The sequence below is a fragment of the Macrotis lagotis genome, chromosome 1 (genome assembly GCF_037893015.1).
Source record: "Macrotis lagotis isolate mMagLag1 chromosome 1, bilby.v1.9.chrom.fasta, whole genome shotgun sequence".
Taxonomy (NCBI): Eukaryota; Metazoa; Chordata; class Mammalia; order Peramelemorphia; family Peramelidae; genus Macrotis; species Macrotis lagotis.
The window spans coordinates 484759621-484782280 of record NC_133658.1 but is presented as its reverse complement, the minus strand read 5'-3'; the positions used below and the strand labels follow the sequence as shown (position 1 = coordinate 484782280).

Below are 22660 nucleotides of genomic sequence, written 5' to 3'. Positions count from 1 at the left end.
AAGAGTGAGAGTGAGGCTCTCATTGATTGGTCAACAATAGGTCCCAGGTCAAGTCCACTTGGTCATTGTTTGGGTCCTGATTAGCCAAGAGTGAATGTAAATAGCAATTGTTTCTGTTTTGACCAGAAACCTCCCAGATTGATTTTTTTTTGGGGGGGGGGCTAGATTAAAGAAGTCATTTTCAGCCTCATATCTTTTTTTTATATAGCTTTAATCAATGAATGGGCATTGCCTTAGTGAAACTGAGACCCGTAATGATCTCAGTTTAAAAAGAACAACGTCTCCCACTGCATCCAGGGCCATCTCCAATTGCTCAGATTCATATCTGACCACTGAACTCATATAGCTCCAGAGAAGAAGTGAGCCTAGTGTCTTTGCCTTATAACTCACTTGTATGCTGTGACATCATATCCCTAATGTCATAGTCCTCTTCAAGGACAAATAATATTCAAGAAGCATTTAGTAAAAAGGATAACTAATTCTTAATTTTATGCGTCAGCTCTGGTTTACTGCAAATGTCTTGTTTTATCTTGTTATGATTTTACTAAAATTCATTAAGAAAAAATTAAAAGCTATCACTCAGAAACCTTCAACAGTGGTAAAGCAAACAAAAGGCCAATACCTCACTGGTGCAAATGAAATGTCTTTCACAAGATACACTTCTATTAATTTTTTGTGAGTTGAATAATAAATGCTAGGCAAGATTAGATGTAGGAATTAGAGGTGAATTTGGCTTTCATTCAAAATAAAAGACAAAGGTTTCAAAATGTATAATTTTGTTGTTTTTCATTCACTCAATTACAATGAGAAACTTATCCTGCTTTAAAATGGTTCAAATATTCTTTGACTAAAAGTACTAAGATGAAATTAATTTTTTTCTTTCAGTTCATTAAAAGCATCTAATTTTCTGTTCAGACTAAAAAGGTAATTATCATTCCTTGTATAAATCCAGGGGAAAAAATGGAGGAGATTGTACAATATGAGAGAGGGTCTACTAATGATTATAAATAGTAGAAATGTAACAAAGAATTTTCCTGTATTAGGATAGACTAAAGCATATTCCTTCAGGTATTTAAATTAGGATGCAAAGAATAAGAAAACCTTGGTTTTTATTATGAGTTGCCTTCAATTTCTTGATGCTAGCTTTGAAATACCAAATTAACCATTCTCTGATCATAGTCATCTTCTGGATACAAATATTTTTACTTTGTGACTTTGAAATTGTTTCTTGTATGATGAACTCTCTCCTTTAAATGAATTAAATATTGCTATCCAGAGAAATTTTATAGAATATGTGATTTCAAAGGAATAGGGAATTTCCAGGTGAGGAAACATAGGTGACATTTTCTACAAACAAATTAATATTCTTAGAGATATGGCTAGGGCTGTAGAAGTTAAATGACTTATCCAGGATCACAGAGGCCAGTAGGGGTCAGAGAGGAAGGCTTGAACCTAGGTCTGACCTTCTGGCTGAGGCCAGTTTTCTATCAACTATACTAAGTTCCCTTTGCATCTGGAGAATAATTCTATTTATATCATAAATTCCTAAAATGTCATTTTACCTACTTCAATATGGTAAATGGGAAGAGGATTTTCAAGATCTCAATTCAGAATGAAAATATTAAGGGGTTGGGGGGGCATAAGTTCATAAGAACTTATATAAGTAAGTTCATAAGCACAAGATAGAACAACTAGTTTCATTAGCAATGGAGGTCATTCTGAAGATGATAAACTTACAACTTGGTGTGAACCATGCATTTGTACCTACAGAATATCATCTGACCCTCACAGCAGTCTTGTGAGGTTGGCTGACTCCATCAGGGATAATTATCCGATACTGTGGATGAAGAAACTAGACTCAAAGAGAGAAATAATTTGTTCTAGGTACTTGGGACTTATTCTTTTAATTGAAGTCTGGCACTTCAGCTAGACACTGCCTGGCTTAAAAATGCCTTTCAGAAAGTCATTTTTGGATTTTAAAAAGAATCTCAAAAACACGGGCACTTCTTTGTATTGACTTAAGAACATTAGATCTAGTTCAAAATAAAACAATTTCATTTGTTAATACAAATATCTATTTTCCTTTTAGGGGGGGGAACCTTTTATTTCATTGATGTAGGAAACTCCCAGTGAGGAAATGTCTCATACCAATGCAGTATAGCAACTGTTCTGCAACTTGGTCTTAGAATATTGCTGGAGTCTTTCAAGAGGGAAGAAAGTAAGATTTATTAGACATCTACTGTTTGCTAGGATTGCTAGGAGGTGCAACCTAGAAGGCAGCAGGTCTGGAGTCAGGAAGACCTGAATTAAAATGTGACCTCAGATGCCTGCTAGCTGTGTGACCCTGGGCAAGTCACTTCACCCTCTTAGCCTCAGTTTCCTCATGTGGAAATGAATTGGAGAAAGAAATGAAATATCACTCCATGAAAACCCCAAATAGGGAATGAACAACAACTACTACTATATTCTCAGACACTAGAGTGCTCTGGAAATATTTTATCATTTGATCCTTACAACAACCCCCAGGGCTAAATCCACAGTTTACAGTTTTAGAAACTAGGCAGGGTATAAGTATCATGCTCAAGGTCACATAGTAAGTGTTATAGGTTGAAATTGAACTCAAATCTTCCTGATTACTGGACCTGCATGCTTCTGTGTACCATGGGACCCTTTAGCAGCTCTGAGAAAGAGTTTATTTTATGATATATCAGGATGATTTATATATATATATATATATATATATATATATATATATATATATATGTCTGTGTGTGTGTGTGTGTGTGTGTGTGTGTGTGTGTGTGTGTGACCTTCAAGGACATCTGGTGTGCCCTCCTCATTTTTAACAGATGAAGAAATAGAGAACCTGCCCAAAGTCAAATAAGTAGTACGTAGGAAAGCAGCATTTCAACTTTAGTTCCCTGAGCAAAAGTTCAATGATTTTGCTACTTTACCATATTACCTGTTGTCCATGGTTATAAGGCTAACATGAACAAAGTTGAACTACCTGTTATCCATGTTGGTGTGGTCCATGCATTTAAAAGACAAATGTGTTAAAATCTGGAGTATTCCAAATTATACAACTGATGTAAATGTATAATTATTCATGTATTAAATTCCAATCATTGGCTAAAGAGGCAACAAATATTAATGCACATAGGAAATTAATAGGATTCAGAAGCTTATATAGAAAATAGAGGGTATTTCCTTATCAAAAATTTTCCCTATACTGGTAGAATCAAAAGTCCAGTCTCTATTTTAAACCCTATCCTATAGAAACAATAGAGTATTGCCTACATGAGAATATAAATTTTCAAGCTAATGTTTTAATTACTGCATTATATTTGAGTTCTGAGTATTACTTTATCCAGGTTATAAGATATTAGGAACTCAAAATAGTCTGGAGATATATTTCCATTTATTCTTTTGGATCCAAGTTTTACTGATGTTTTAAAAATGTTTTACTGATGTTTTAAAAAGCATTTTCTTATGTTCTAAGGCCAACCAGGTAAAATGGCCATCATTGTATAAGCAAAACTATATTATTTGGGGGGGGGGGACAGTTTACCTTTATCTTGTGATATGTGTCAGTAAATACATCGCAAATGTATACATTGAAAAAGGGAAATAAAAACCAACAGATTGGACACTCATCTAGAAATAAAGAACACTGACTCCACCAAAAGCTTATCATAATATTTGTCCTCCATTTTTGAAGAAGACCACAATATCAGGGAGGTGATGCCATGACAAGCACATGAACTGGTTTTAAGTGAGGAGGTACGGTGCAAAGTCACCAGCCTCACTGTCTTCTCCAGAACCATCTGGATCCAATAGCCAGATATGAATCAGAATGACTGGAGATGGCACTGGATGCCAGGCAATCAGGGTTAAGTGACTTTACCAAGATCACACAGCTAGTTAGTGGTTGGATTCAAACTCCCCATCTCCTGACTCCAAGGCCAATGCTCTATCCACTGCACCACCTAATTGCCCCTTTATATTATGATTTAGATATGGAGAAGATTGTACTATTTCACTCTTTATAATTTGTGTGGGTTTTTTTTTATAGTTTTTGGAAGTTTGCATTGGATTTGGTGGGGAAGTTAGGTGGAAGGGTAGGTAAACTGTGGTCCTGGAGTCAGGAAGACTATCTTGCTAAGTTCATGTCTGACCTCAGACACTAACTGTGTGTCCCTGGGCAATTAACTCAGTTTCCACAAAAGTAAAATGAGCTGGAGAAGGAAATGACAAACTACTCTAGTATCTGTCAAGAAAACTTCAAATGGGATCACAAAGAGCTGGACATGGCTGAAATGATTGAATAATGACAAATCAGATTTAGTGGAGAAGTCAGTGAAATACTAAAGAAGTTGGCTGAAATCACTCTAAAATCAAGGGTAACATGTATTATGTTAAAATGACTTTTTCAGTACTTATTGTCCAGTTATAGGAATGGAGAAAGCAGAGGCCAAAAATGCCATTTGAGAGGTCATGGATAGCACATATATTAGATAACTGTCCTAATTTTCCTTACACAATAACAAAAATCCTGGGCTGAAGACAGGGAAGAACTCATAAACTGGATACTAAATAGCAAAAAAATATTTACTTTTTCCCAGTGCTGCATTGTAACAAACAATAAAATACTGAAAATATTTAAAGAAACTCTTGGCCAAAAGACTAAAGTATTTCCAAAAAGAATCATTTTATTATAACCATGTTGAATTCATACCAGTGGTGCAAGATAGTTCAACATTAAAACAACCAACATAATTGATCATTTTTGCTTTTGTTCAATCATTTTCGCTGTTGTTCAGTCATTTTCAGTCATATCTGACTGTCTGTGACCCTATTTAGGATTTTCTTGGTAAAAAATATTGTAGTAGTTTCTCATTTCCTTCTCTAGCTCATTTTAGAGATAAGGGACTGAGGAAAACAGGGTTAAATGATTTGCCCAGGGTCACATAGCTAGTAAATATCTGAGACCAGATATAACTCATAAAGATGAGTTTTCCTAACTCTAGGCCTAGTCTGTCATCTGGTTGGCCCTGGAGTTAGCCACAAGTTTCTTATTACCTGTGTGACCCTGGGCAAGTCATTTAACTTATCTGCCTCAGTTTGTTCATCTGTAAAGTAGAGCTATAATAGCACCTAACTCCTAGGGATGCTACAAAGACTTATGGAGAAAACATGTGAAAGACCCTTTTCAGTGCCTGAATCATAGTAGGCACTATACAAATGCCCACTATTATAAAGTCAACTTGTAAAATACTATATTAACATAGTCACAATAAGGCATCCAGTGCAAAAGAATTTCTGATTTTCTGAATCATTTGATTCTGTGTTTTTTTTTATAATGGTGCTCTGATTTTTATATAGACCTGAACAACTGGGTTCACACTTGTTCTCAAATCCTTAGAGGTTCCAAGAGATTGTGACAAATGGTTTATTTTCACTATCTGCCTATCTATACTTTGTATTTCATAACCAACAGGTTGTGCAATGTATAGAGTGTTGGACCTGGAATAAGGAAGAAAAAGTTCCTCCTCTTTATTTAATGTCATTGCTGAAGGTTTTGTGTATCGTGAAACCTGTTTTCTCCCCTAAATTCTGTGGTTTTTAATTGTGCCATTTTGCATAACTATATAATAGTAGAACTACCTCTTGGTAGGTATCATGGATTGTAGGCTGGACTGTTTCTCATTATCCAATATGCCTGAATATTAATAGCCACATCCAAGTATACTCTGGAAACCCCACAGGACAAGAAAAAATATGAGAAGTAGCAATGATTATTTAACAGCAAGAGATATAGCAGGCATTGCTACAGGGGCTTATCACACTACATGGCTCTCCATCCCTGCCAAAACCATTTTATTTTGTATTACGATGTGAAGTTGCAAGAATTTTCTTGTGATGCCTTTTAGGGCTTTGTAATGGAAGGCAAATAGAAGAGACTTAGAGGAACTTCTGTCACACAAGAAGCCCATGATGCTTTGGGGATAGTGTAAAGGGCTTATCCAATAAGAAACTTCATATATTTTTGTGTGTTTGTATAAGTTGCTAAGGGCTGGGAAGTCACTTTATCCTCCTTTTCTTCTTGTTCTTCCTCCCCCCTCCCCAAGTTAACCAGAATCATACCACAATTCTATAGTAATTTTGACTATTATAAATATACAAATTAAAAATAAAGGTCAGATAAATAGGAAAACTTTGTACTTAGAGAAAAATCTGATAAATAAAAGTTATTATTCAAACAATTTTAAACACATAAATACACACACACACACACACACACACACTCACACCTATTTGTGACCAATGGTAGCTGTCTCTAGGATGGAGAATGGAGGGAAGAGGGGAGCAAAAAAAAAGAAATCTACAGGATAACTTTGTTGTATATTTGAAGGGAATAGTAGATTTGTAGTTTCATGTGCATTCATCTTTTTTTAATTGTACTATGTTATGGAAATGCATGTTTTTGCTCCATGAACTGAAAATGAAGTAAATCATTAAAAAATATAGTAACTCTAGCTACCTGTCCCTTCCACTTATGTTGTGGAACCTTGGAAAAAATCCCTATTGGATCAAATCCTAGAGATGCTCTAGTTAAAATTGATTCATCATAAAATACAAATGCTTGAAAATTAATTGGCAGCCCTTTTCAGCATCACAATCTAACATATATTTGTTTACAAATAGAAGAATGTGATAGAAGGAAGAGAAGTCTACCAACATAACATCAGATGACCTATCATGTCTTTGGGGCTTCTGTTTGGATTAAATTTCTAACCAGTATGATGGTAATCTGCCTGAGGGCAAGATCAGCATCTTCTACTTGCCTTTTAAAATCCTAGTATGTGCATATAGTTCTGAAGCCTCAGCTTCAAGTCCATAAATGCTGTTTAGTGACATACTATGCTTCTAAACCTTCAGTGAAATATATCTTCAGAAGCATTAAAATAATCATAATTAAAGAAGCAAGTTATAGCTATTGGCAGATTCAACCTTGTAACCCTTAGTTTTTTGACTGTATTTGCTAACAAATAGCAATAATTCTTCGAAGTCTTCTCTAGCTGCCTTTCTATCATTTTAGAGAATCTTGACAAAGGGCAGCTAGGTAACATAATTGACGAGAGTGCCAAGCCTGGAGATAGAAAGACTCATTTGCCTAAGTTCAAATCTAGTTTCAGACACTTACTAGTTGGGTGACTCTAGGCAAGTCACTTAACCCAGTTTCCTCATCTGTAAAATAAGCTGAAGCAAACCATTCCAGTATCTTTGCCAAGAAAACCACAAATGATGTCAGACACAACTGAAAAATGACTGAAAAATCAGCAAAAACTTGATGGCCAAGTCTTTTATAACCCTGATGAGGAATCAAAATGGTAGCTGGGAACTGGCACACGGAAGTATCATAATTGGAAATAAAATTACAGGCATCAATAGGTTTCTTAATTGTGCACTGAGGGCATCAGAATCATAGGTAACTGTCAGCAAATAAGAGAATTATAGTGTTACAAAAAAGGACCCAGCAGCCCATCTAGTCTAGTGTCCTCATCTTACAGCTGTGAAAACTAAAACCCATAGAGGTTATGTGACTTGTCCAAGATCACTACTGCTCAAAGTTTGGTTATAGTGTGTGGTTTCAAAAAAGAAATCATAAAAATCAATTTTTCATCAAATACTAAAGTTTCTGGGGCAAAAGCCAGTATGGAAATTGGTAGCATTTTAAAAGACATTTTTTCTTTTAAAATTATGCCTTTATCATAAGTCTTGCCATCAATGTAAAAACTGAAAAGAAATGTAAAGGTCATGTATTCCAAAGCTTGCATTGCACAGATGAAGAACAAAGAGATGAGAATACTTGTCCAAGTTCCCGAGCTAATCTGATCCAGTTCTAGAACCTAAGTATCTTTTTCATTCTGACAAGAAAAATATCATCCTCATCTCTATTCTGGTGCCAATATTCATAACAATTCTAGGACCTGAAAGGGAACTCAAGAAACAATCTGGTCCAGCTCCCAGCCTCAAGGTCCAAGCTACATAAAGGAATTTTTCTTTTTCTTTTCTTTAAAGCAATTGAGATCAAGGGACTTTCCCAGAGTTCCACAGCTAGCAAGAGTCTGAAGAATTTGAACTCAGATCCTCTGTAATCTAGGACTAGTGCTCTAATCTCTGCAACACCTGACTATCCCAAGGAATTTTTCTTAACGTATACCTAAATAATGAGGACAAAAACAGAATGGAAAAAAGATAATACCTGAAGAGCAAGGAAGAAGAAGATCCATCATCACTGAATCTGCTCCTTTGGTGTAAACATTTATTTCATCGGTAAGAGGATGCCTAATCACCACCGACATCCTCTTCCTGATGGAGTCAAAGCCCAGTGTATGTAAAAGCTCAAAGGTTAACCTCCCTAGGTAAGGGAGTTCTACAGAAACCTGGTCGGGTAGCCTGCCAACTAGAGAACAGTTGTAGGCTCTGGCTGCATAGACCAGAGCTGCTTCATCAGGACTCTCAGCCTCATAACGAAGTTCACCCTCCTTGAGTCCATTTTTCAGTTGCCCAGCCACCTGTGGATTGTACACCGTAACCATTGTTATTCATCTTTGGGGAGGAGCGAGTCAGCCTAGCTTCAAGTTTGAGCAGAGTACTCTCAGTGGACAGTGTTGACAAAAAACTGGAACCTGTTTTGTGTGTTGATTTGCCTGTAGAGAGGCTTGAGGAGCTTCCACTGTTTGATCCAGATGTCAAGCGACTAGGAGTGAATCTTCGGATGAAATCTTCAATGGTCTTCACTGGAGACTTCAACTCAAACCTAACTCTTACCTGCAAATCAGAAAAAGCAAAGGATTAGAGAACTTAACTCATTAAATCAACTATACCAAACCCAAGATACTAGGATAAGGTTGAAAAGGTAAAGTCATCTTTAGGGAGAGCAAGGGTGGATTCTCAGAAAACAAAACAAAACAAAACATTATAGTGGAAATTCAACAAAAACTTACTATTTCTTACTTAGGAATAATAGGGAAGCCAGGTGGAGCATTGGCATGAGTGCCAGGCCTGGAGTAAGGAAAACTCATCTTCATGAGTTTAAATTTGGCCTATGACACTTACTAGCTGTGTGACTCTGGGGAACTTATTTCACCCTGTTTACCTCAGTTTCCCCATCTGTAAAATAAACTGGAGAAGAAATTGGCAAGCTGCTGCATTATCTCTGCGAAGAAAACCCCAAATGGGGTCACAAAGAGTCACACACAACTGAAAAGCAATGGAACAATTTAGGATAGTCCTGTCAGTTTATTTTCTTTAAGTTTAATATTGATCATCAGATACCACTGACCACTCAATATCTGTTCTTTCTCAGTAGTGACTGTGGAAGGTTTAAAAAAAAAATCAAACCAATCCTGTTTTATCTAAATTAATTTTAGGAATGTGGCCTCTAGCAGATAGGCAATTCAAAGACCAGAGTTTCTAATCTTGGGGGCACACTTTCTTCTTCTAAATGATCTGTCATCAGCATACTCCACTAGATTTGCTCAAATCGACCAGAAGAATATAATGGTCTATTAAGCCGTATGAACATTTCTGCTCTCAGAAAAACTAACAGTCTTGAAGAAAGCATAATTGACTAAAAGCAGTGTAGCACCAGTCACCCAATTGTTTCTAAAAGTCCCCCCCTCCCCTCACCCCCTCAGGTTGAGAAGATGATTATTAATTGAGCAAAATCTATTTTACAAACTGGGGAGTAGGGGTAGGAGTAGGTAGGGATATTCAAGAAACAACTGGATTGGTGCTACAAAATATCTCCCCCCCCCCATTTTATAATCATCTCTTACTCCTCTAAGTTTGAAGGAAATTTGTTTTGATTTTTTAGAGCAATCTCAATGTAATTTTTGACTTTCAACTCAAGTTTCTCCTTTTAAAGTGTCCTTTATTTATTGTATATTATTTTCAAAAATCAATAGGATATTACAGGTTTTTCCCCCATTTTAAGCAATTTGCTTCTGTGATCGAAAGAATCATAGTACTTTATATCTAGAAAGTACTATTTTTATTTTTGTCTTAATACTCCTCCCCAACCTCTCCCCTCTCCCTTCAACTCCAGTATCTATACTTGTGTTTGTTGAATTAAATTGTATAAAATTCAGTTATCATTTACAGATATTTATTAAGTGTCTTCTATGTGGTAGGTGCTGTGAATACAAAGGCAAAAGTGAGAATTTTTACCCTCAGAAGACCTAGATTCTATTAAAGGTGATGTCAGGTAAATTTATCTCTATAAATCAGATATATAAGGTAAATATTTTTAGGAGGTGTGTGGCCTGTAAGCATCTGTGGCTGGGAGTTGGTGCATCTTGAAGGAAACTAGAGAGTCTACTGAGGCCCGGGAAGCTGAAATGACTTTTCCAAGATGGTGCAAAAAAAGGGAATACTACAGATGGGAGGAGAATGTAGAGCTCTTTCCATTACATCAGGCTAAATCTTTAGTATTAATATAACCCCCAAAGTCAAATGGGAAAATTCTCAGTCACTCTCCATCTATAAGAGATGCAGTTGCAAATAAGGTCTTAGAAACTTAAAGGTAAACTTTAGCACCAGAAATAGAAAAAAGAAAATGAAAGCAAATACAGGCCTCTTATATGTTTCCACCTCTCCGTATTAGAACCCAGGACTTATTTCCCAACAATGTCTCCCCGAATGACAAAATTGAGATGCTATGAGTTAATGCTTAGGCCTCTCTGCTGTAGGTAAGAAGCTGTTTTGCCAACCAGGAGACCTCTGTGGTAAATTTTGACTTCTTTGATTTCCAATTTATTAACTGATAGCCTGCATTTACCCATGAAAGTCCTACAGGAAAAGGCAGCCTTTTTTTCTTTTATTAACAATTATAAAACTGAGGTGTAGCTTGTTAGTAACTTTTTTTCTGTGTTAAGTCCCAATAAATGAAGTTTTCTGTTTACCCATTCCCTCCTGTTTGGTCCATATACAGTTATATCTTCCACATTGTGGTTGATTAGGGATGCAGTGTCCCCATGATTTAGAAAATCAATGTAAAATTTTTTTTACTCTTGTATCCTAGCAGAGAAGTCAGAAATTTATATTTTTCTTTTATGGGGTGTTTACAGTAACTTAATGCAAAATTTGAGTTAAGTATTTGGTCATAAGCTACATGCAGGTCAACATTAAATAAAAACACCTTTTCTGGGAAATCTGTGGTTTCTGCAAAACTCTCAAAAATTCCCTTTTAATTTCTTATGCCACCCGCAACATCTAGAAACTGCAATGGGGAGTTGCAATGCAAAAGGCACAACTGTACTTGGATGTTGACTTTAGTGTGTTTACTTAAAAAATCCATGTTTACTTGTTCTCTCATTCTGTCCTAGGATACTGACCAAAGTTGCTTAATTAGAGCCCACTTCTTGCCCATTCCTTCTGGTTTGCCTAAGCTGACTGTAGTGAACTATGACAATCTATCTACTGTACTTTGTAGTCACCTTTTCATTCATTCATTCAATAATCATCTATTTCATTGACAGACAGATGAATCTGAGTCTTTATTTCTTTCTTGCTTTGTCTTTCATTTACCCAGGTTATCCAGCCTTAACAACAAATGCCTGAAATTGCAATATGTGAATATTGGGAGAAAACCCCAGTTTTCACCTCTGATTTAAAGTATAATAGTAAATGTACATCTATCTTTTCATAAATTTTTGCCTGTCTGCAATGAATAGAGGACTAGATCTGAAGTCTGGGTTCAAATCTGATCTCTCTTAGACATAGTAGCTGTAATGCCTTGGTTAAGCCATTTCACCTTTATCTGACTCCATTTTCTCATCTCAAAAATGTAGGTGCTAATAATAGTACATACTTCCTTGAATGGCAGATAGAGCACTGGTCACGGAATTAGAAAGCCCCAAGGAAGTCAAATATGGTCTCTAACATTTATTAACCATGTAAAACCAGTCAAATCACTTAACCTTTATTTGTTTCAGTCTCCTCACATGTAAAAAAGGAATAAGAATAGCATCCACCTCTCAGGGTTCTTGTGAGGAGCCAGTGAAATAATTACGAAGTACTTAAGCATAGTACTTAGCACATAGTTTAAAGAGCTATATGAATGCTAGTTATAACATTAAAACACTATGTAAATAATAATTATTAATAACATTAATTAATTATACTAATTAACACTGAGAATTATACTTTCAAAAATATCATCACCTTTAACTCATGTCATCCCACCTAAGATTCTGGAAGACTGACCAAAGCAAAAGAGCCCTGACCAAGATAGAACTTACTTTGTGTCTTGGCTGATTGGGGGCTGTCACCACCACAGTATTGCAGATGGTCAGGGCTATAAAGAAGTCAAAGATGTCAGCAAGTTCTGGGCTGAGATGGGAGAGTGACTTTTCCTGGTTTCTCATGATCTCCAGACACCTGGCACATTCATTTACCTTTTCAAATAGTTTTGGATCAGGGGTAATGTCCTTTTCCTAGAAATAAAGGAAATATGTATAACAATGAGTCATATTTCAGTGGTATTGTTATTATAGAAACTATTTGGCTTAAGATGTCTGAAGCATACATATTACCCAAAGGACAATAAAGACACATTATGAGTTTAAGAAGGCTGCTATAGGTCACTAATGAAGTTATCCCTTCCACACAGTGATTCCCTCCATTGCAGTTTCAATATAGTGTGGGTAAGCATAAGAAATTAAATCTAATTTTTGGAGGAGTTTTACAGAAGCTGTAGATGACATGCAAAGGCCATCAAATGATACAGGAAAAAGATTAGAAACAGAAATGAATAATATATATACATATATATTATTACATAATAACATATTTTATCTTTTAATACCATAATTCAAGTAGGAAGGGAAGGCAAAAAAATTTTACATGGATTTTACAGATCATGGGGGGGGTCCTGTGCCCCTATATACACTGCCCTTACCATACAATAACTGCCCCGACAGAACAATAACTGTATTGCAATGTAAATCATTCAGGAAGCATTGAAATGAGACTGACCAATCATGGAGAAAGAACTAAGAAACAGTAGGGATACACTATACCTTGAAGATACAAAAAAGAATGAAAGAAAAAGGAAGGTCTCCAGAAAAATAGGTAATCTGGAGGTTAAAAAATAGGTTAAAATGGAGGATTTAGGAGAAAATCAAGACAAGAATGATAAGGTATGGAGGGGACTACAATCTATATTAGTGGAGGAAGTATCTGCATCAATAATATCATGTATTCATCAAAGCATTGAAGGTATATGCATTTATTTTTTATGCTGTTTTATATAAAGCTCAAAGTAGGCTCTAAAAAGAAAAAAAAAGGAATTAGATAATCTTACAATAAATACAATGCCACTACTTTGCAGTTTGCATCCTGATTTAACTTCCAGAAGCCACATTGAGGTAATTTACAGTCTGTCCTTTCTGAATCCATCTGTGTCTAGAGTTACTGCGTCAGCAACAGGGAAACGACCACCCTTGCAGAAAATAGTAACTTCTTAAAAGTTTATAGGAAGGGAAACAAATTGGAGAACCTTTGGATAAGTGTGGACTGTCAGAATACTCTTCCTGGCAGTTTTTGAATTGGAACATTTTAGGAATGGAAAAGCAGATTTGAGAGGCTGGCCCTTCTTCTAGAGATGTCTCCATCATGGTTCAGGGTTTTTAGGCACTGGCAGAGTCATATTTATTTGATTTGATGTTTACCTTCCTCCTCCTCCCTGTTGTCTTTAGGATTTTGATTATTTGTACCTATCAAACCCAATTTGACTTATTTATTTCATTTGGCAGCAGGAATTTCCTGACAATGTCAATCTGTCTGGGTGGCTTTTATAGGAGTTGGCTTTTATGGTCCTGGAATTAATATATAGCAAAAGGTGCGATGCAATCATCCAGCATTCTGAACAAAAGGGGCCAATGGAGGGGGATGGTTAGATGAACAAAAACTAAGAATGAAGTGATTTCTGGGTGTAAAGTGAAGGAAAATATTTTTCCTTTAAAACTAATAAGGGAGAAAGAAAAATACCATGAAAAAGCCTATTATTCCTCTTGTCCACTTCTGCAGAAGCATACAAGCATCCTTGCTTCTTAAGTTTGAAGTTGTGCTGCTTGAGGAAAAGTTCAAATTGGCTAAATCCCCCTTTCTCATGACTAACCATTGGACTGCTGAAAGCAGTATGTTTGGATAGAATGCTAGCTCTCTTGGCTTCTGCTCGGCTGCCTGTCCGTCTGTGGGATTTGGTGCTCTGAGTTCTGTGAACAACCTTGACGCTTTGGTGACTACCGATGCTGCCCCTCTGGGACAGGGTCCCTCCCTTGGGGGCAGCCTCATCCTCCTCAGAGTCAGCTTCCTGGTACATAGCTATGCGCCGAGCTGTGGGGAAAGGGGCAGAGAGCAAAATATTAGACACATGTGGGAGGAATCACAATAGGAAGCTTGGCTTGGCCAATGAGTCTAGACAATTGTGTTTCCCTTCTATTGCATTATTTGCAAAATCACACTGAATGATAAGCTTAGGCAAAAAGAAGTAATATCAGCCAGCATAACAATGCTTCTTCATTTACTAACTTATTTTCAGTAAGGTCATCAATCAGTTGCTATTCATTCCTTGTAGTCAAATTTAGCTATTGTCTGTCACTTGGATGACAGTTTTCATTCCTCTATTACACTCTAGATCTTCTCTACCATTGCCCAGTTCTTCACCCTAAAGCCTCACTTTAAACTGGGAATGCATAATTGGAAGTACCCAACACTTCCACAGCTTCTTCCTCTGACTGCATGGCTCCTCCTAAAACTGCCATTTAAGAAGGACTCCCAGGTTGATTGGGTCACATTTCTCTCCAGGGTACATTCTAGATTTTCTCTACCATGCCCCACAGGAGAAGGTACCTTAGTCTTTCCCTCCTTCCCCACTTTCTTCCTTTTCAGCTTACTTTTCTTTGTTATCTTCTCCTATTATAACAAAACCAGGAATTTTCTTTTTTTCCTACTTGTATTCCCAGCACTCAAATGCTAAACTCTTAATGAATGCTCTTATTTTTGGTGATGGGGTTCCCCATTTTCACATGAACCACTACAACAGCTTCTGAATCCATCTTTCTGATGAATTTTTGTAGGCTTTCATTGAACTATTGCACTATTGACAGTGTTCAGGAACCCCAGGCCACTTCCATGCCATATAATCAGATGGACTAATGGAAGCATAATTTGCACAGTTCATGTGAAGTTACCCTTCATTTTCTAGTTATCATTGATGAATTTCCTAGAAAAGAACATGTCTAGTAAATTTAAGTAATTTCAGAGAGGTATACAGAAATTGTGGAGGTTCTCATTAGTTGAGAATTTCTGAAAGTTTGGAAAATGCAGAATGTGATTCTGAGAGGCCAGTGAGTGGGGTCCAAATCTACCATTTCAACACTGTAGGAAACTTCCAGTGAAGGGACTTCATCTATCAATGAAGACTGGCAAATATCCTACAATTTACAGTATTTTTTGTCATTGGATCATTTTCACATCTGACTCTTTGTGACCCCCTGGACCATAGCACACCATACCCATTTGTTCTCCACTATTCCCCAATGTTTGTCCAAGCACATGATAATTCCCCTTACTTCTGTTTATTATCTCTTGTTTAAATGATGGAAATAACCTCTTTAACCTGTCTACTTGTATCCATCTAATCTACCCCCTCCTAAAATCCTAACTCCAAATACCAATCAAATTAACATAAGTCTGACCATGTCACTCCTCTTCTCAAGGAGGTTCTCAGGCTCCCCGGTATCTTTAGCATAAAATATTGACTTTTCTGTTTGTCAATTAAAAATATTTTCAATTTGGCTTTAGGCTATCTTTTCATCTTGATAATACATTACTCATATATGCTCTATTCTCCCCAAACCATTCTATTTGCTGTTCTGTACAAGACATCCCAACTCCCACCTCTGTTTTTGCCATTCCTACCCTCTTTTCACTCATACTTCAATTGCTCTCCCTCCTCATATCTGTTTCTTGGGACTTTTGCCTTTCTTTAAGGATATCTCCTATAGGAGATCTTTCCTGATTCCCCAAAACAGTCATATCTTTGATTTTGCTATCACCCAGGAATTTACCACCTCCCTGATCAAGAGCTCTGAAATCCCCTAATCTGACTATAACCTATTGCTAGTTCACTTTTCCTTCTACCTTTCTTTAAAAAAAATCTTATCTTCACCCATACCATGACCTTCAATCCTTTGACCCTTCAGTTATCTTCTTGGTCATCTCCCATGCAGTAGCCACTCTTTCCCCCATCTTGACTTTTAAGTAAATGAATTCAACTCTACCCTATCTTCCCCTCTTGAATTCCTTGCATCTTCCTTATCATATCACCAATTGTTCCCTGTCAAGTCTCAATCTTAGATCATTCCCATCATTTGCCACTCTTGTTCCTTTATTTGTGCTACTGAATATAAAGGTGTTGAAAAATCCATAAATCTTCTCATTGGTTTCACTACAAATTTAAGCCATACAATCTTAAATGAGTCCTCACTGCTGCTTGGCAATCCTTTTGTGTTTTCTTTATCAACTCACTATATCATTCTCCACCATGACTATTCCAAACCTTATATCACTCCTTAAACAACTCATGGCTACCTTTTCATCATCTGAACAGTTGAGAACCTTGTCTTATATTTTTCAGAAAAAAAAATCTTATTTACCATGAGCTCCCTCTTCTTCAGATATCTTCTGTCACCCTCTCCTCCATCTCTGTTTCATATGATGAAGTGGCCCCATCCCTTATAAAAGTTAGCCCTTTTACTTATTTCATCACATCTCCTCTAAAATATTGCCCTCTCTGTCATCACCTATCTTTCACTTATTGTCAGTATGTCTTCTGCGTCATTTCCTAATACCTATAAATGTGACAATATCTTTCCCACCTTGAAAAAACAAAACCCAAAAAACCTTCACTTGTTTTTCCACCGTCACAATTAGTAATCTGTTTCTCTACTCTCTAAAGCTAAATTCCTTGAAAAGGCCATTTACAATAAGTGCCTCCACTTCTTCTATCTTAATACCCTCTTCTTAACTTTTAATAGTTCATTTTCTGACATTATTTCACCCAATTGGTTCTCTCCAAAGTCACCAAAGATCTTTTTAATTGCCAAATCCTTTAAATTTTAGATTCAAATCTTCATTCACCTTGACCCTTCTGCAGTCTTGGGCACTTTTGATCATCCTCTTTTTCTTGATATTTTTTCTCCCCAAGCTTTCATGACACTACTCTCTCCTGATTGTTAATAACTACCTACCTGATCACTTCTTTTGAGTCTCTTTTCCTGGTTCTTTATCTAGATTATACCCTCTAACCATTGCTGTTTCTCTGGGCTTAGTTCTAGACTTTCTCTTCTCCCTCTCTACTACATCAGCTTCCATAGATTTAATTATCATTTCTTTGCTGAAGATTCTTAACTCTGACTACTCTGCCCCAACTTCTCTGTACTCCATTCTTGCATCTTCAACTATCTTTCAGACACTTGGATGTTCTATAGACATCTTAAATTTAATATGCCCCAAACTCACTCTTTCTCCCTAAAACCTGCCCTTTTTAGTTCCCCAATGATTAGTGCAGTGATTGACCCATAGTAGTCATTTAATAAAAGTACAAAGATTAAGTATATTCATAATATGGCCCATTGAATCCAGAAAAGAAGAAATTGTTTTACTTCTTTCCACAGTCTTAATTCTGTTAAGGTAATCATTTTCAGAGTTTTTTTTTATTAAAACTCATATTCTCTATAGTAGCATATAAATTTTCTGAAGTAAAGAACTGCAAAATGCAGTAGGTATTTCATAAATTTTTTTGAATGAATAGCTATTAATAACCTTATTGAAAGAAATAGTACTATTTCCTCATGGCAAAGATCAATCACATCAGTAGTCTGATATAAAGGAAAAAGTTCTGTCTTTTATCTTCCCTACAGACCAGTGTAGTCTTTCATGGAAGGCAAAGGCAGTGTTCTTCCCATGCCAAGTATGATTTTCTAAGCACTTTCTTAAACTCTCACTAATCAGTAATTCTCAATAAGGTACCACCATGAGACTCAGTGTCTTTTGATGTAGCCTCTTGATCCACTTTGAAGTCATTCATACTTTCCAATTTCTTGCCCTCTTAAGCTATAAGACCATTTCACTTGTAGTGACTGGGCCAGATTGCTTGGGAGAATTTGATTTTTTTTTTTCAGATCACAGAAGATATATCATTTGACCATGTAAAACCTGACATCTGAAATGGATTCTTTTAGTTAAATCTTTCCCAAGAGCAACTCTGTATCACAATCAATATACTTTATCTCTGTCTGTGTTCATTTCAGTTTTAACAAGATTTCTTTGATGTTCTTTGATGCTGTTACAAGAAGGAAAATTTGTTTTGTTTGGAGGGACAAATGGTTGTAGTTGCAAATGGCTAATTATTTAGAGGTGCTGACTGTCCCTTCTATATTTGACTGTCTCTACCATAGCACATAGCTCTGAAATTATTATGATGACATTCTCTCCTTGCAAGGTGTAGGCTTTCAGTTCTACATATGGTTCAAAAAGCTGATAAGTTCACTGATGTAATCAGGTAGGTATAAAACTTCAAGAGAAAGGGAGGAAAGAGTTGGAAGGCAGGGTATGCTTAGCTTAATAGTGAAAATCAAATTCTATGATTTGTTAGTTTTAAACAAAGTCTCCACAATCATGAAAAATTTGTTCTAAATTCAACTCTCTTATATACTTCATGCTTAGTTATAAGTCAGCAACTACTTAAGGTTATTGTTTCCATTCAATTTTAGGCTTTACAATTGGCTCCCTGTTTGGCATCATCTTGAATGTTAAGACAAAAATAAAACATAATCATTAAACAACATGAAAAACCATAACTCACCATTAGCATCATGTGAATATTCTATACCGGAGACAGTGCATCTTCGGAAAACCATCTTGTTTTCTGTGAGAGTGCCAGTTTTATCTGAGAAAATATATTGTATCTGCCCTAAATCTTCAGTGATATTAAGGGCTCGACATTGTAGTTTAGAGTCTGTTTCTTCATCATATAGTTCTTTATCTTGGTGAATAAAAAACACTTGACATATTTTGACAATTTCAATGGAAACATATAAAGAAATTGGGATTAGAACCTAGAAGAAAGAAACAAAGTACATGAGTTGGAAAGAATAGATGTTTAATTGATAGATGTTGAATTGATCTAATCTATTCAACTTTATAAAACACTAAAAAACTGAAAATAAGTATGGACTATACTGTACCTTTAAGAGTTTAAATAAGTTGGCTTAGAGTCAATATTGAAAAGTTATTAGACTATTGACAAAGGGTTTACTGTAATAAACTAGGAAAGCCTATGATGCAACTGTAGAGCGGAAATCCATTATTATATCTGGAAGTGTGATAATCATGGCTTGGATAGAAGCAAGCACTTTCGAATAATAAGTTGGACTTGAGAAAAGCTAGGAAAGGAAAGAGAGAGAGGGGAAAAAACACAAGGTACAGTCAGAGTTCTGCATAAGCAAAAGAAATCAAGCATTAAAAAGTCATTCTAACCCCCAAGTTTTATACATATTCACAGCAGAAGGTAAATCTCTCCAGTCACAGAAAAAAAAATGCAATTTCTGGAGCCATATTTTTCAGAAAAAGCAATCTTTTCAGTTGCTGATTTTGTGTACTAGTTAAATGATAGACTAGTTTTATGATTGTTACAATGTATAGAAGTAAAGTATTTTCAGGAAAATGTTTTCACAACAGCTTGATAATACAAAAAACAAGCACCATGAAATTCTTTCATAGTTATTGATATGGTGATTTGAAATCCAGGTGAATTAGATTTGCTTGGTAACTCAACCACAGTGCCACTAGCTATATTCCCATTTGAGTTTACCGATGATTGTTTACAGGCATTCAACACATATAATTAAAAGAAAATCACTTTGTTTCCCTTCTGTAAAAGGTCTCATTAAACATCTTCATTAAGTATTTTCTGTACAGAATCCTACAAACTCTTTGTAATACAGCAAGGTCTCATTTTTCTTATGGGTTGGGGTGGGAGGCTCCTATACTTTTTGGTTAGGAGATTTGTGCAGTTATGAGTGCAGGAAAGGACAGGGAACAGGAAAAAAATCAAGGCATGAGGATTTTTTGGAGAAGCAATAAGAAAACTTTAACCTCAAAATAATCCATAAGAAGTCTACAAGGAAATTTCTTTAAACTGACAAGCAACTTTTGTGTCTAAGGTGCTTTTTGATTCTTCTGATTTTATACAACTATAGGTTGCCTTTGGGAAAATCTTAGATCAAAGAAGAATTTCATTTAAAAAAAACAGAATAATTATGTTGTACTTAGAACTGTTACCTGAAGAACTATTATCATTGTCAAAAATAGATATACTGCAGCTAGAACTGGAGACAAATAGTTGCCATTTGATGCAGGAACATCAAATAATGGCTTCTTCTCTTCATGCTGCCATACCCACAGTCCATGACCTGCAACAATGGTGTGAAGAGGAATAACATTCAGCCAACTGAAGTAATATTTTTGGTGGAAATGAAAATGCATTGTTAAGAAAGCATTAAGCCTACCTATATTTAAATCAAATCAGAACAACTTGGTTTTGTTATATTACATATTGGCATTTTGTGCCTGTTTTGTTAGAAGAGGAAGGATAAAAATATATGGATTCTCATGGGGAGTTGAGATTAAATTGCTGGAAGCATTACTACCCACCCTCCCCCATCCACCCATTGTTGGTACTTAAATTACTGAATTGCTTAAGAAAACATGAATTATATGCAACCTGCCAATTTACAATGGTAAGTTCCTAGAAAAAAATGGATTCAGCACTTTGTACTTTTTGGGTAAATGATAACACTGAAAAATAGTAGCCATTGAGGCTGTTTCAAGACACTTACTCACTGCTACTCTCCCCTGCTAGGTCTTCCCAAGGGGGTATTGCTGTTCAAAGGCACAAAGATGTATATACAACAGCCATAGTACTGGGTCTGAACTCAGACATACCTCCTAGCCTACACTGCAAAGTGAAGGGAGCACTCCTTCTATAACATGGTTCCCTTTAGCACTGAAGGCATTTCTATGATTTCTAGTCCTGGGACTACTAAGAATGAATCATCCTTATCTCACTAATCAAGAGATTTATTTCCAAAGCTAGGATGTATAGTGTGAGTAAGGATGACTCAGATAACCTCAAAAGTAACTCATCTTTGACTACCAAACAATAATTAAATGTTTTGATCATGAGAAGAAATTTTGGAGAGGTACCATCAAGTAATGGATAAAGTCAGCCTTGAAGCCAGGGAGACCCGAGTTGGAGGTCTACCTCTGACATACTTTGGCTGCATTTCTCAGCATTCCGGGTGGTTATCTAAGAACATAAATAGCAAGGATGTGCTCACTTGAGTCAGCAGAGGGAAGTTTTTTGCTTTGTTTTAATCAGGGAGTTTCAAAAATCACTAGTCTAAACCCTATCACTATCCTTGAGAAGTTAAAAAAAATCAAGAGTGAAATATCAATTATATTTTTAATCATGCTATATGAAATACTGGATTGACAGAATTCCTATTATCATATTAGACAACACACTCCCATCCACAACCTAAATAATTCTACCATGAAGGACAAATAAATTTCATGGTTAAACATGAAAGGCAAAAATGATAAAAGAAGAATACCACTTAGAAACCATAGTTAGATGAATAACAGAATATTTAAATTTTTTCATATTGGTATCTTTGGCCAATTTAAAAGATTTCATTAAAATTTTACTTTTAGACTCTGAGCTTTCAAATATTTTGGATTAATTTTGTTTTTATTAAGATGACTTACCAATAGCTGAAAGCAGGCACATGATTATGAGTATAAGGACACACCAAAGGACATCCATATTCATTTGTCTTTCAAGTTTACTTCGCTTATAACGTGGTCCACTGTTGTTTAGCAAAGCTTTAGTCTCATGTCCTGTCATTAGATAGTGAGATTTTTGGTGTGAACTGATAACAACTTGGAAACTATTGTAATTACCCAAATTAATATAGTTAATTTTGCTGTAGCACAAAAGTAGACAACTCCTACCTGCATAGATGACTATTCCTGTCACTTCTTCTGTATTTCTAATGGTACATCCACGCAGCAATAGATTTTCTTTATAAAGTGCAGCTTTTTTCCCATTTGCATGTATACTGTCAAAGAACAGTTTAGAACATGTCAGCTCAAAGAAAAACCATATCCTTCATCTTGGACGCTCTGAGGAAAATTCAGTATTCCAGTGGGGATATAATATTTCCAAAGTTGAGAGATTTGATATATTAGAAGCATAACATACTGCTTAAGCTATAACATAACTATAAAGAACAGGTCCTAAGCCATAATATTTTGAATACTTTCTTTCCCTATGGTTGAAACTTTCCACGATTCTGTGGAATTCCTACCTATTTTTAAAGCCCAACTCAGATGCCACCTTCTACAAAAAGCCTTCCTTAATACTATTCTCTCCCATGGGGGCATGGAGTGGAGGTATTAAAAATTATCTTTTTCCCTTGGATCTAACATCGAATTTTGTTTAGCAACTATAGAGCTATAT

The 22660-nt window shown here is 35.9% G+C and overlaps 1 protein-coding gene across 1 annotated transcript in view; it reads right to left on the bottom strand.

Moving 5' to 3' along the window:
• Positions 1–22660, bottom strand: part of ATP10A (ATPase phospholipid transporting 10A (putative)) — a 230865-nt gene that overhangs the window by 11611 nt on the left and 196594 nt on the right. The window contains 8 exon segments of the mRNA XM_074213723.1: positions 8267–8561; positions 8563–8835; positions 12309–12503; positions 14189–14406; positions 18941–19193; positions 20419–20549; positions 21907–22038; positions 22153–22259. Coding sequence (XP_074069824.1) covers positions 8267–8561; positions 8563–8835; positions 12309–12503; positions 14189–14406; positions 18941–19193; positions 20419–20549; positions 21907–22038; positions 22153–22259 — 1604 coding nt within the window.